At 35.2% G+C, this 15572-nt stretch overlaps 1 protein-coding gene across 10 annotated transcripts in view; it reads left to right on the forward strand.

Moving 5' to 3' along the window:
• The window catches only part of SOX5 (SRY-box transcription factor 5), a 1015676-nt gene that overhangs the window by 993598 nt on the left and 6506 nt on the right, over positions 1 to 15572 (forward strand). For all 10 annotated transcript variants that reach the window (XM_082635813.1, XM_082635815.1, XM_082635814.1 and 7 more), the window contains 3 exons: positions 6558 to 6666; positions 9251 to 9424; positions 15186 to 15402. In XM_082635813.1, the coding sequence (XP_082491939.1) occupies positions 6558 to 6666; positions 9251 to 9424; positions 15186 to 15402 (500 nt within the window). The remainder of the gene's footprint in view (positions 1 to 6557; positions 6667 to 9250; positions 9425 to 15185; positions 15403 to 15572) is intronic.

Consider the following 15572-nt stretch of genomic DNA (forward strand, 5'->3'; position numbering starts at 1 on the left):
TGGCCGAATCCTCTCTTTTTCACAAATAACAGGTCTTGATTCTTTTTAAACATGGAGATTCTTAAGATATTTAAAGACAGAGATTGTCGATCTCCTCTTCAACTCTCTCTTGCAAGGTCCTGTGCAATTTCTCCATGAAGACAACAAGGATATTGATAGGAACATAACCCAAAGCTGAGTTAAGTCCAAAACCTTATGGCCATGGTCTGCATTCCAGTTTTTGTAGAAAAAGAAACTAGACTATTACAACATAGTTTTGCTTAATGAATCCATACTAGCTTCTTGTTGTATCACATCCTGTACTAAGTGCTCTTAACTAATCCTATAACAATCAGCTCTGTCTTTTCTGGAACATACATTAAGTGCTCAAGTCATTGTTCCACAAATTCTCTCTTTATTCATGAAAAATCAGAATTAGTTATTTATGTACAATTCCTAATATTTCTCCCACTTTAAAATCAGTTCTTTAAAAATCATAAATAGGGATTCATCAGTTTTATCCACAAGTCATTTTACTATCTTAGAAATGTATTCATCCAGATTAAGACTTGAATTCATAGAAGCTTTGTGTTTCCTTCAAAACAATTCTATCTTCAGCTTCGTAATACTTCTTAAGAAAACTTGATCTGCCAATAGAGTTCACTTTGACCAGATTGCCTGATGAAACTAAGTTTCTATGAAATTTAGCAAGAATTATACTTCAAGAAACATTTCATTAAGCTGGCTACCAAAGTTCACAAAAGGAAATTAGATTGTGGAAACAAAATTATGGGTTCTAATTTATTATTTTCTCCACTAGGGGTATCTCTGAATTTAGAAGGGGAAAAAAATCAGGATTAGATAAGGCTTTTTTTGTAGTTGACTAAACCACAAGACATTTATGTACCTTTCCAACCCCTTAGCTCATATATCCATATGATTCTCTGATGGAGAAAATGAATGGAAAAATATTCCTAAGGGATACTAGATTTCAGAGTACCAAAGTGTCTGAGAAATTCACATTTGACCAGAATAAAATTAGTAAAAGATTTTTTCAGATTGCATTTTTGTTGGTGTTGGAGGGAAATGTATGTGTGTATGTGTGTGTGTATTTGTACATAATTTATTGTAAATCTTTTACAACAAAGCTTTCTTTCCCATTTGTGCAGTTAGATTACATGGGTGGATGCTTATTTTTTAGAAAATGGCAATCTCAATAAGCAAGGGTGAAACCAAGAGAAACATGCATTGTTTTTTATGTTTTACTTAAGCTGGTGAAAAAAATCTCCAACTGATAAATCGTTATGACATTATAAATAATCTTTCATCTTCTTTGGTGGTCTGTGAGGGTCACATAATTGGAGGGTTAAAAACCTTTTTTGTTTCTTTTTTCTTCCTGTGTCATTAGTATAGAAGGAGATCATAAAAAAGGTCAGCCAGAAGGGGTTTAACTGTTACTGAGTCAACATTTGACAGTCACACTCTATTCTGTCATTTCATGCATGTGCTTTTTATGAGTTTTATAGCTTTGTGAGCTTTATTTCAGGGATGTCCATTATGATAGCTGATCCACAGCCCATCTCTTTCTTTGTGTATATGTGTCTGATGGTGAGCAAAGCTTGTCACTTATATAAATCCCAATTTCAAGGAGTAATAGAGGAACCATCTACTCATGCAGTTTAGGCTTAGGTAACTAAGGAAATATCTACTTCCTCTAGAGTACAGTTTGTGTGGTATTTTTGTTTTGACTGCTCTATGAAATATCGACAAACAATGTGCCTTTGAGCCCTTACAAACACAGTGAATTTTTAGTTGTTTTCTATATAGTTGAAGTAATGGAATAGGAGAACTTTTCAATTTAAATATGTGCTAGACTTATATTATAGGGCTGTAAACCATGAGGCCTGATAATCAAATGGAAAATAAAAAAGATTAAATACATTGTCAGGGATGATGCACAAGAGGAAAGAAAAAATTCCAACAACTTTTAGACTTGTTACAAACATTCTCCTTGTTAATGCATATTTGTCCACTACTCTGACTGTAGACAATAAAGGATCATAACCACAGCAGGATACTTAATACTCATATTGAAATAACTATTCCTGTAATTCTTATATTTTAGAAGAGTCTTTATCTTTTTCATTTCCCCTATTTACTTTTCCCCTAATATTAAAAGCATATCTTTTTCATTTTTTAAACTAATGAGAATCTGTCATATATTACAGCACCATTTTACAAATTAGGATTCTGAAACTCAGGGAGGTTAATTGATTTGTCTAAAGTAGTATAGCTAATATATATGGCAGAGTTTGGTTAAAATGTCATGTTCCTGATCCCAAAGCCATTATTTTCTATATGGGATATTTTCTCTATTTTCAAATATGTTCTTTTCCCACTGATCTCTATAGCCTTTTGCCATTCAGAACGTTGTTTGCTTAGAAAGCACTGATCTTTACTGACCACTTCTAATCAGCTAATTACCCACATCTCTTTAGATATTTCTTGGCTCTCCTTGTTGATTCCCACCATAGTCTGGTGTCATGTGCAAACAATACACGTGCTGTTTTCCATTATGCAAGTCATTGGATAAGCCACAGAGCCCAAAAACAGCTGCCAAATTCCCTAAGTGAATATTAACACATTAATAATAGTTATTTGAATGTTGAGTTTTAGAGTTATTCATCTGACCCCAAGAAACTATATTGTCTAAAACTTTCTTTTCTTCTGTAGATCAGATACAATTCACTTGAATGTTTCTTCAAGTCAACATGGGATCAGAAAAATTTTCAAGTTAAGACAAATTTTACCTTAAGTTTCTTCTTGATCTTAGTAAACCTACAGAGTTGTATAAGATTTGATTAGCCAGATAGGACTCATCTTTCCAAAGGAATTCTAGTTGTTATCCAATAGCTAGTTTTTATCCAATAGAAAGCATACAGGTCGTCTTGTTTGGTCCTTATTTGTAAATCCTCAGGACTATTTCATTTTGACTACTTTGTAGTAATTAATCTGTTTGCACCCTGTACTCTGATGTTCCTCAGAGCAGTTCAGAATTTTGGCCAAAATTTCTTTAAGTGTGTTTTTTGTTTGTTTGTTTGTTTTACTTCTAATAGGAAAAAAGTAGAAGAGAGAAAGGTGAATGAATCTTACGGTATTCATAAGTTTCAGGGCAGTGTCTGGATAGTACTGAGAAGGCAGAAAAGTATAAGCGCTATACTGGATTTATGTTCAAGAACACTGGTCTTAGACTGGCGGCATGTGGTGGTCTTTTTCTGTAAAAATACTTGACTGATGTGCTCTTTATCAGAACCAGTTGGAACTAAGAGTATAAGTTTGGTAAAAATTATCACCTCTGCCCATCAACATATTTTTCTATTTCCATAAACTCAGTTTCTTTGGTGTTTCTTATTTCTAGCATCTTCCCATTTACCACCTCCCTACCTGACATTTACTGCCCTTATTTTGTTTCAGTGGTCTCTATTTAGAAAGGATTAATTTAATTATAAGAACTTTGAGAATCACCTTTTTTCAGTAATATTCACACATTTGAAAAGAGGCTTTGGAAAGGGAAATATTTAACCCAGGGTACAGAATCAGAAACGGTTGAGTTTTAGACATGACAGTGCATAGTTGGACTGTTCGCGAAGGGGACGGCCAGGAACAGATGGGATTAGAAGTAGTAGGATTAATGGAATCTTCCCAGTGTGCTAGCATTTGTGCTTTATAACATTTGACTGATTTTCCTCCTATATTCCTGAATAGATTGAATTTAAACTTTTGAAGACTATTCTTAAATCCAACTCATTCTTTTGGTAGTTCAGTATATTTTCTAGAATCCTATTCACACATAGATTTATATCTACCTGTATACATAAGAACTAAATATGAAATTTTACAATGGGATCAATATTCATATGGAATTGTATAGCTAATTATTTACTATATAACCACTGTGTTTTATATATAGATATAGATATCTATATAGATATAGATATCTATATAGATATCTATATATAGATATAGATATAGATAGATAGATAGATACCATATATTTACCATATAACCATTTGGGTTTTATGATATACCCCTTACCTCAATTCCTCTGTCTTCTGAATTTATTGTCAGCAAGAGTTTCTAAATTGTGGCAGTATTACCATTTTGATTTACATGCTACTGTAAGGTGTTTTAATTAAAGGCATACCACACCTTCTTCAGGTCCTCCAATCACTTCTCATTTACCCTGTTCACATGACTGAGAATTAGCTTAACTGACTATGCAAAAGGTCACAAAAGGAGTGCAGCTTACTGTGTTTACTTCCACTCTCTCCTACTGACATCCTCTTAAGAAGTATCATAAATTCCACTTTTGGGTAGCTAATTGAATCATTTTATTATACTCTGTGCTTTAGAGGTAGATGATCAGAGGTTACTTATTGTAAAAACTACTTGTGACTTTCCAGCTCATCCTTTGCTAATTTTAGTTACTTGGTAAGATGGTGCATGATCCATACAGCTGAATGCAGAATCTTCAGAGTCACTTAACATTTCATTTTTTCTACTCCGATTGCCTTCATTTTGCTGTTTCTTCTTGAAAGACTTTACTTCAAAATAGAAAATATGTAGCATTATTGCCCTATACACTTTTAAATCAAAACCTGAGAGGTGATCCATGCCCAGTACATTCCCCAAAGATAGTACAGTAAAGTCTTCATTGACCCGGGGACTCTCAGATTATGTTGATGGAATGTGTTTTTTTTTTTTTTTAATGTAACTGTCTTCTATTTTAACAGTTACATTTACTATAAAGACAGTCTGTTAAGCTGGTGTCCTTGGTGCTCATGGGCTCAGCTGAATATATACAGCAGACTCTCTCAGCAAAAGAAATGTAGAACATGTAAGGCAGATGAAAATACCAGTTTCATACACAAAACAAAATTGGGTGAGGTTCTACATTTTTAAATATATAATTTATTTCAACTTTAGTACTATATAATCTTATAGAACTAAAGTTGGTGTAAACTATTTTGTTTCCAGGTTCTCTACTGTACTTTATACTGATTGACAATTTAAAATATTTTTTCTATTAAATTGTATATCAGACTTTGATGAACAGAGACATGGATTCCAAGGCCACTAAATTAAGAGAATTTTTCATCTAGTATGTATAATTGTAATACTGTCAGAGATTTTGTAGAGATAAAATATATACTGTATGAAGAATTTCAGTACCCTGTTGGCTCTTGTTGGGAACGTTAGTTGGGTCCTTTACCTGTAATACAATTATCTTAAATAGTTGATTATTTTCTGTGAACTTTTTTTTTTTTTTTGCGGTATGCGGGCCTCTCACCGCTGTGGCCTCTCCCATTGCGGAGCACAGACGTGCTCCAGACGTGCAGGCTTAGCGGCCATGGCTCACGGGCCCAGCCGCTCCGCGGCATGTGGGATTTTCCCGGACCGGGGCACGAACCCGTGTCCCCTGCATCGGCAGGCGGACTGTCAACCACTGTGCCACCAGGGAAGCCCTCTGTGAAATTTTTATTGTGTCAGTAGCTGTACCACAGTGTATGTGATTCATTTGTGTAACTCATGACTGTGTTCCTCAGAAAATGAGGTGCATAATTACCAAGAAACATGAGCAAATCTTATGAAATCCAATAGGTGCTTTTCTTAAAGCTGCTTTGGAACCTCATCATCCTCAGAGCAATGATGGAAAGTTCTAGAAAGAGTTGTAAACCTTTTAATGTATGCTTTTCTGTTCTTAAAATCACCCAATTACTTAATTTGGAAATAGTTTAAAATCTCATGTGGTGTAGATTAAGCATTATATTTTTCTTGAAAATAATTTACTTTGTAATGCCATGTTCTCCATGAATTCAGATCATGCACTGCATGCTTTCAGATGACTTGATGTCTTTGCAGATCTAATTTTGGTATATTTGTATCTCAGATAATTCTCCAACTCAATATTTTGGCTTAGCAATCCAAATCAAATCGTGGTCCAAGTAGCAGGCACTCACATTGAATGTACAGAGACTTGACAAGCAATTAACAATGAATATTGAAACGTCTTCATTACCCTTGCATGAGGAATGCAGATGGCATTTAGTGAGATGGCAACCCGAGGGCACTACTGTGAATTATGTTTCAATCATTTGGTCACCTGACTATTGGAAGACTTTCTCTGGGCCTCATGCCACTTCTATACTTTTCCTGCCTGGCTAAAAATAAAGCAGGCATTCCAAATGTTGTAAAACAGGTTGCTTCCATGACATTTCTATGCACATTTTGTGATTTGGGAAGGTTGTCTCCAAGGATCCCAGCATCCATCCTTTAGGCTTAGCAAACCCAAATGCCAAGACTGTATAGGGGATTCTACAAATCAGAGTCCCTTCAGACATCCTGCTGATCATTGGCTTCAGTTACCTCAGTATAACGTGCTGAATGTGCAAAGGTGAATAAATCAGCATTTCATCCCTTCCAGAAGTTAATGCGTTATCTATAGCCCAAGGAAAAAAATGTCTTTGAATAATTATAATTTCCAGATTGAGATCTCATTATAAATTTCTTTTTTAAAGGAAAAAACAACACTGGAGAGTCTGACTCAGCAACTGGCAGTTAAACAGAATGAAGAAGGAAAATTTAGCCATGCCATGATGGATTTCAATATGAGTGGAGATTCTGATGGTTTGTGAAATTTTTCGTATATATTCCAGTAGTGTGCAGAAGTGTCTGTTTAATACCAATTAAAACTACTAAAAAATATACAAGACAGCCACCTCATACCTGATCATTACAGTAAGAGTTCACATGTACTGAGTGGTTCCCACGTGCCAAACGCTCTGCTGAGTGCTATGCATAAATCATCTCATTACTCCCCAACACAACCTGTGAGATAAGAACTCTTACAGATATAGAGATTAGCCCTTAGGAATTTTGAGTCATATTTTCCAAGACTACAGGGCTGTAAGCGCCAAAGGCAGGTCTTGGATTCAAGATGGCATGATTCTAAAGCAAATGCTCTCAATCATCATCTCCCCTGTCTCTCACTTCCCTATTTCTTACACCTGAAACAAACTTTTCAAAAATGTTTTTCTATAAGCTCATTTTGAAGTTTTCATTTGTCAAACCCTGACCAGAATACATGGCTCAGAGGACATTTTCAGGATAGTTTCTTGCATTTGGGACCCTTTCCCTCTTATACTATCTACTATACAGTCAGGTGCCCTGCCTACCCTCTGTAACCCAACTAGAGCTCCAGCGGTGCAGTCTCATGCTTCCGTCACGTGCCTTGAGACTTCTGTTGTCTGCATCATCTTTGAACGTTCTAAACATCCACAGGGACAACTAAATAAATTGATGCTCTAATTCTAATAGCACAGCAAAGAGGGAAAAAGAAGGAAGTGCTTTTCCTCTTACACTGAGCCCCGACTGGGAACCTCTCTCCAGTGTCAGGTGACATACATGCATTTCAAGAGCATGGTCCTCAACTTTGTTACTGTGGCAGAAGCTCCCTGCATACAGAAAAGACTGAACCAGGGCAAACCAGTGAGCAGCCAAGGGACTAGCCAAACTTGAGCATTTAACCAGATAATTCTGTCGAGACCAAATTTTATTGAATTGGCTATCCAAGAAAAGTCTGTGTTTTTCTAGCCTATTGTATCCAGACGTTTCCTTCTTTTCTGCTTTGCTTGGCTAAGATAAACCTGGCCTAAGTACATACAGAGAGCTTGTTTAGCTTTGATGAAGTCACATAATGTTCATTTTATTGCTTATGTTGCTGTAAGGTGTAAGAACAAGAAAAAGCAGATGTGCAAATGATCATTTGCTAGCTACAAACCCATTTTAGGAAGATGTCACCATATATTAGCACTCATTTTTGTCAATAAAAAGACAATTACTGGTAATAACACATTTCATAAATTTTAAGTTGTATCAGCATGATAAAATATACCCATGGGAATCAGCATTAAAACATCAAAATTGTTGTTGCTGTTATTTGTTATATTCAGTCATGCTTATATGCAAAATATTTTCTAATCTTCATCAGACCAAAGAGCATATTGTGAAAGAGAAATAATGAGAAATTCCAAATAAGCTGTGTTTTTTGTTTGCTGCTATAGAGGTCTTCAAGTCTGGGTAATTTTGGTTGATTCCTATTCCTTCAAATTAAGAAAGGAAAAGGAGTATGAAGGAAGAAAAGAAGAGCAGTGCTCTAGAAAAACCCCAAAATATTTGAAACTTTTACATGCTAACAGAATATATCTCTTTCATCTTTTGTAATGATAACCCTGGAGAACATAGTGCCAGAGTTATGTGTTTTGCTTCTCCTTATTTTCTTTGCCTAAATTCAAGTATCTCTGGAAGCAGTTTAATCTGCTGAAGCCATTCTACAAAGTCAGATAAAGCCTAGAGGAGTGCCTGAAGCTCCCCAGGGTTCCAGTGTGACACTTGGTCGTGTTTTATCATCCTGAGTCTTGCTGTTTGGAATGTAATTATCAATGGATCTCTTTGGATAACTTAGATGTTAGTGGGAAAATTCAGGGAAATGAACTTTTTTTTTTCACTTTAAATATGTGACTGTAGACTTCGTAAGAAACCATAGATTGTAACCATTCATTTGTTCTTTTCCTACCATTTTCAAATATCTTTTGGGAACCAGACTATCATTGCTGCATCAGCATATTTCATGCATGTATTAGCACATAATTTCAAAGAAAAGCTAAACACATTATAGGAGATATCTATATTGTATTTTAACCTTAAACATTTATTTAGCAGTGTTTTTATATAGCCTCAGAGAGAGAAAAAGTATGCTATGAAGAGACACATCCTTACCTGTAGTCATCCATTCTGCTGAACAGTTTGGTGTTTCACAATTTTGTGAGCTTTTTGACCTATCTAATATTTCTACAGTACCGGCATGCCTGTTGACCTAACCCAACTATATCCTCTTTCCAATTTGTATCAAAGATCACATATTCAAGTTTCTTGTGTGCTCTTGAAAGTAAATGGTGAAACAGTCCATAGTCCATTGAAAGAAAGGAAAAATATATTAGAAATGGACTTAAAAATACAAATAACAACACTCAACACCTCAAGGCTTATCACAGAAACTTCATAAACTAGCATCTGGCTCAAGAACTAGAAGTACCATTATTAGATGTGCTTTTGATTTTCAGATATTTTAATAGACTGAAAAGCAATAATGCAAGGAAGGGAATTGCCATAAGTTTTAACACTAACGTGAAGCAATGTTCCCTGTTTTTAGGAAGTGCTGGAGTCTCAGAATCAAGAATTTATAGAGAATCCAGGGGGCGTGGTAGCAATGAACCCCACATAAAGCGTCCAATGAATGCCTTCATGGTGTGGGCTAAAGATGAGCGAAGGAAAATCCTTCAAGCCTTTCCTGACATGCACAATTCCAACATCAGCAAGATACTGGGTAAGAAAAGTATAAAGGGTTAAGTGATGTATGAAATACAGGTACAGTTTTGTTTTCTGCGTTTGTTGAAAGAGACTGGGTTTGGAAGCCAGGTAACTCATGTTTTCTACTTATCTAAAAATTAGGTACACCATATGGAGCCTTTTCTTCTGACCATGAAGCATTCCACATTTATCAAGAAATTGTGCCCAAATTCTGATTTAGATGTGTGTTCCTACACTAGTTGTTGTAATATTTCCTCTTCTTCAAAAATTTAAAATATTTGAATTAAGACTAGGAAAAAAAGCTCTTTTCACACAAGCCACTCAGTATTGGTATTGACCTTACTTGTTCTTTTCCTTTGTGAACACTATAGAATTCGTCATGTCATGAGGGTGAGGGTGGAGTTGGAGATGATGTCTAATACTATAATTGAAAATCAGTTTAGATTGTCAGGACACAAGAAGACGTTTGGGTGTACATTTTTTAATTTTTACTTTTAGTATCCTTACATGTATTTTCAGTATCATTTAAAAAGGGACTTTTCCTGCTATTGCAGCTTTCAGCTTAACAGATGACAAAAGTGCATATTTACCCAACATACATAGACACTGAAGCACACAGCAAAGATGGTTGAAAGGAAAGAGTACTGATTATAAAGAGACCTATTATACACCAATTTAAGTCCCAGAAAGAAGGAAGGGAAGATGCCATTTCTTTGGTGCTGTTCTCTTGACATCATCATCATCATCAATGTCATCCTCACCATCATCTTTACCTTCAAGAGCATGGTGTCCAGGTTCTTGACAACCTAAGCAAATTTTTATTTTCTCTGACTTCTAAGAGCTAAATAAAAAAATTAGAAGAAGAACACTTAACTCTATCATCACATTTTGTCTTTGACAAATAAGTAACAAAATTTGTTGAAGTTATTAAAGCTTTGTTAAAATCCATAGTGCACTTGGAATTACATGTAGCTAATGTAGTTTGCCTTTTGATTCTTTACATTAAGGAACCGATCATCTGAAAGTGGTTACTAAACATGTACATGCGTTTTTATGATCCCATATTTTCAACAATGGTAATAGGGTGCCTCCCAGTCCACAGTGTACATTTGTAATGAAACAAAAACAAACAAAAACCGTTAACTACTTAAACTTGTGTCTCAATTTTCATCTAAATGATTTTGAGCTCTTTAGATGAAGGTTATCTCAAAAGATATGAACATGTGAAGCTTTATATGTACATAGAAAACATGAATACTTATGCATAAATATGTATGAATATTTATGTATAAATATATATCCAAATATAAAAAAAACTGAAACTGATCAAAAGAAAATGCATATTTTTTGCATCTCTACCATCTCTGATCTATTTTTCTTTTTTGTGACAACATTCTACCTTCCATATGAATTTTTCATTTAAAAAAAATACCATATCTGTTTCATTTGGAAAAACTCTAGAAAAGAATAAAATGCTTGATGTAAGCTTATTTCATATTTCAATATATCAGTTATTATCAAATTAGAAATCCCCAAATGTCAAAAAAGCACTAAAAACTAAGATTGTTTAACCTGTCTTTATATCATTCATTTATGTGTCTGAATACTAAAAAAATAATAATCACTGATTAAAACCTTACTGTAAGTATGAGAGAAATACCAGTTTTGATGATGTGAAATATTTTAGGAAATAGAGCAAAAGCCTTCATGGGAAAGAGATGACTGGCTAAAAGAATTCCTTTCTGGTTTGAAGGAGAGAATATTAGAATGACTATATGATTATATCATAATAGGCTGCATGAAAGAGAATGCTGTCTAATTTAAGACTTTTCAATGAAATTATATTAATTAAAGATATAGCAGGAAAAAACCCCACTGAGGTGTCTTGGGCCTCAAAATTTAGTCATAGCTTCAAATAAATAAGTGATCTTCAAATATCCACAAGATCATTCTAAATGGTTCATTTCATATAAAAGTACAAAGAAAGCTTGATGTTTTCCCTTTTACTGATTGTTTTGGATAACAGCCTCCGACAGCATGCCGCTAATTCATTCTGCTTAAAACAGGCGCTTGAGCTGGGTTGACATTTTACGTAGTCTCTGGAGATCCTAGTTGACATTTTAAAGGGCTTCTAAGCATTTTATAATACCCTAAAATCTGGTTTTAATAAGCCATTCTGCTGAAATTGTTAACATAAGGAATCACCTTTTACCGTTTGGTGCTAGATCAGGGGATGGGGGACATCTTTTTCTGATTAGTTATACAGTAGTTAGAGTAAAATGTGCAAACTCATTACAGACCCCATGGAGATGACACTGTTGCCCAACTCAAACTCTTCATTTTTATTGTGTTGCCAGATTTAGAAAGGAAAAGAGCACTTTCAAGACTGATTTTTTTTTCTCATTTTGAACATCAAATATTTTCGATTGAATCTTCTTTTTTTTCATCAGGAGGAATACCTGAATGTACTTAATTCTTTTTTCATTGTTGAAGGCTCATCTTTTGAAAACAGCAGGGAACTTTTACTCCCTGTACATGGTCCAGGGTGAGCAGCCAGCCACACCCAAATCAAGGAGATGTTTTCATCTCTTTTGAAGGTATCTAAAATGCAGTCCTCCCATCCTCATCTAGTGTGTTTCAGGGGGTTACACTGCAGCTGCAAACAGTGGTTGGTGTACCTGCAAAGCCATTGAAACCAAAACCAAACTGTCATTTGGTTATCCTATTTGAAAGCTATTATTAAAAAATGATAGCTGCCTTTGCCACCAGACTGAACCACTGTTCTGCTCAGTCATATAATGGAGTAGTTAGCTTAAGCATTAACTGGGTCAAAGTGTCCCTTAATTCTTAATTTTGAAAAGACATGTAACAGTGATATGGCCATATTTTTCAATGTAGCTTAGAATTCAGTGATACTTCCAGAGAAATTATATTATCAAGTTTCAAAATATTTTGATTCCAGTTCATACCACAGTTAGAGGCCAACTTCCTTGAGAATTTACACATCTTTTACTCTCCTTTTTTTCTCTGCATTTTAGCCAGAACAACTTTAGGTTCCTCCACTCCCCCTTCCCACTATAAGGCCTTGACCATTCTATTCTTCCTCCATAGGCTGCTCTTGTTTTTTCAATCCCCCTAGGAGTCATTTTCACAGCGATGCCTTCCTGACCTACAGAAGATTGAGCTCACCTCCTTATCATATGTTCTCATAGCTTCCTGTACTTTCCACAATTAAAATTAAAATTATACATTTTGCAATTACGTATTTAATGTATTTCTTCTCGGCTGGAATATAAGCTCCAAGAAGATAAGAACCATAGCAACTCACTGCTGCATATCTAGTGATGAATACTGCATCATGCACATAGTAGGAAATCTAAACATAGCTCTTACATTCCAAGGCATGTTACTGTGAGGCATAAACATTCCCTTTCCTTAGGGAAAAATATTCTTTTTTGAGCTAATAGAACATTTAGACTTAGGGAAGAATCTTTGGCAATTCCTATTCTAACTGAGAATGCTAGTTTCTTTGTTTTATTTGGCGGTAAACATAGTTAGTGAATTTCAAGTCAACCATCCTTGATCCACTGTTCGATTTCTTTAATTATTCAGTAAGTTATTCTGATAAGTTAACTTTTCCACTCCCTATTCTGAGGGTCAAAATTCTGGTATACATACTTATAAGAAACTCCACAAGAAGAATTGATCTAATTCAATAGTATTATTGGTTTACTTGTGTTTATATTTGCCCTGAGAACAACATAATGATTTTCATGTGCCTCTAGAAAATAATGTTGAATAATAAAGAGTTTGAGATTGTACCTACAAATGATACGGCCTGACCAGCTAACTAAATGTTGGACACTGTATTTAAATACAAGTTTGAGAAAGGAGTAGAAAAATAAACTATTATTATTTGAACTGTAACCTGAGTTTCTCCTGTAAATATAATGAAATCATATTGGCTGTCTAGATTGGAAAAAATCTGTTTATAAATCTTTGTAACACCTACGTGGATATACCCACCCAGGGAACATCTGTTCCAATAGGAAAGAATTCTAAGGGAAGAGATGTTTTCCCATTCTCTGCATTCGTTTAATAAATTTAACAGCCCATATTGAGGATTTCTGTACATTTGTAGGAAAGTACTATTCATTAGTGAGCTATTTGCATTTGAGATGTGGAGTTATGGTTAAGTAATGAATTCATTCAAAAGGTTTAATATCTTGCTTAGATGACTTTGGACGGCAGGTAAAGGCAGCAGTGCCAGTACATATTTGCTAGGGATCTCCTAATTCCAGTTATTTTGGTCTTTGTGCATTTAGGTAGAGTTGAGCTGATTACTTGCAGATAAACATCTGCAAATAGATTTTTCTCACATTCTTAATAAAAAATAAACATTACTACTACTACTACTTCTATTACTACTGCACATAGCCATACTGAATCAAAGCTTTAAATCACATCTATATTGAGAATAAGCATAAACTATTTTTAATTAAGCTTCCAATAGTTGTTTTTTTGCAATCCTACTTGAATCCAAACCAAAATTATTTCTTGTTCTTTTTTTTTTTTTTTTTTTTTTTTTTGCAGTACATGGTCCTCTCACTGTTGTGGCCTCTCCCGTTGCGGAGCACAGGCTCCGGACCCGCAGGCTCAGCAGCCATGGCTCACGGGCCTAGCCGCTCCGCGGCATGTGGGATCTTCCCAGACCGGGGCACGAACCCGTGTCCCCTGCATCGGCAGGTGGACTCTCAACCACTGCGCCACCAGGGAAGCCCTCAAACCAAAATTAAAAATGAAAAGAAAGGGAAAACCAATTTGGGCTAACATTACTAATGCATACTCTCTCACAGGAAATGACATTTTTATATATTATTGAAAGCAATTTATTAAGAGAAAAAGATTACTGAACACATACTTATTATTGTGAGTTTTGATTTCTGCTAGATCCTATATAGTAGATGGGTATAGGTATCTAAGGATACATGTTGTACCACAATTTCAATTCTCAAACCTAAGTTTGAGTCAGTGATCCACAATTTAATAGTTGTGTGACCTTGGGTATTTGAACTTCAATTTTTTTTAATCTTTAGAAATAGGTATAAATATTGTCTGCTTATGAGATTATGGTGAAAGGTAAAAATGAAACAACTTATGTAAAGGTTTTAGTACGGTATCTAGCACACAGTAGTTACCCAGTGCATGTTCATTAATGTATTTTTTATAATTAGAATTTTAATGAAATGAATTTTTAACTAATCACGTAAGCATATTTAAACATTAGGGGGAGAATGAGAATTACACGTACCATACATTAGAAACCTTTGTAGTAAGTAATGTACCCTGCATAACAATACTCAGTAACTAGATAATTACCCTCAGATTCAAAATATGTAATGCGTTTTTGCACAACTTTTCAGTTCACAGTTGAATTACATCATGGTCTAATGTAGAAATGAAAGATATTTCCATTAAATCATCTATGAGCTTTTAAGTACATAAGGCAAATTTGGCTAAATTGTTCATTCAAGCCAGAAGAAAAATATTGCTTAGTGTTTGTATCTCTGGGTGCACAGTCTTTGAGGACACTGCCACCAACACCTCTGTTCTTGTGGCATCTCACCTCTTGAGTCAGAGCTCACTAATCATAACCTTTTTATATATTTCTGGGATTTGGCCATCATTTTTACTTTAGATTTTCGTGTTCTCAGTTATACCTTTTTAGGATCCTCAGCCGCTGTGCAAATGGGAATTGTGACTTTTTTTCCTCATAGGATCTCGCTGGAAAGCTATGACAAACCTAGAGAAACAGCCATATTATGAGGAGCAAGCCCGTCTCAGCAAGCAGCACCTGGAGAAGTACCCTGACTACAAATACAAGCCCAGGCCGAAGCGCACCTGCCTGGTGGACGGCAAAAAGCTGCGCATCGGGGAATACAAGGCAATCATGCGGAACAGGCGGCAGGAAATGCGGCAATACTTCAATGTTGGGTAAGGACCTTCTGGTCATTTTCCCATAGAGAACGTTTCCTGTTACACTTAATGGGATGTGCGATGTATTTGTTTAGTTGCAAAGCAGCATTTTGAGAAAGCACCTGAGCACAGCGTATTTTCAGAGACTAAACTGTCCCCTTATAATCCTGAGAAAGAACACTTCATGT

Source organism: Mesoplodon mirus (genome assembly GCF_964341445.2).
Source record: "Mesoplodon mirus genome assembly, chromosome: 11".
NCBI classification, from domain to species: Eukaryota; Metazoa; Chordata; class Mammalia; order Artiodactyla; family Ziphiidae; genus Mesoplodon; species Mesoplodon mirus.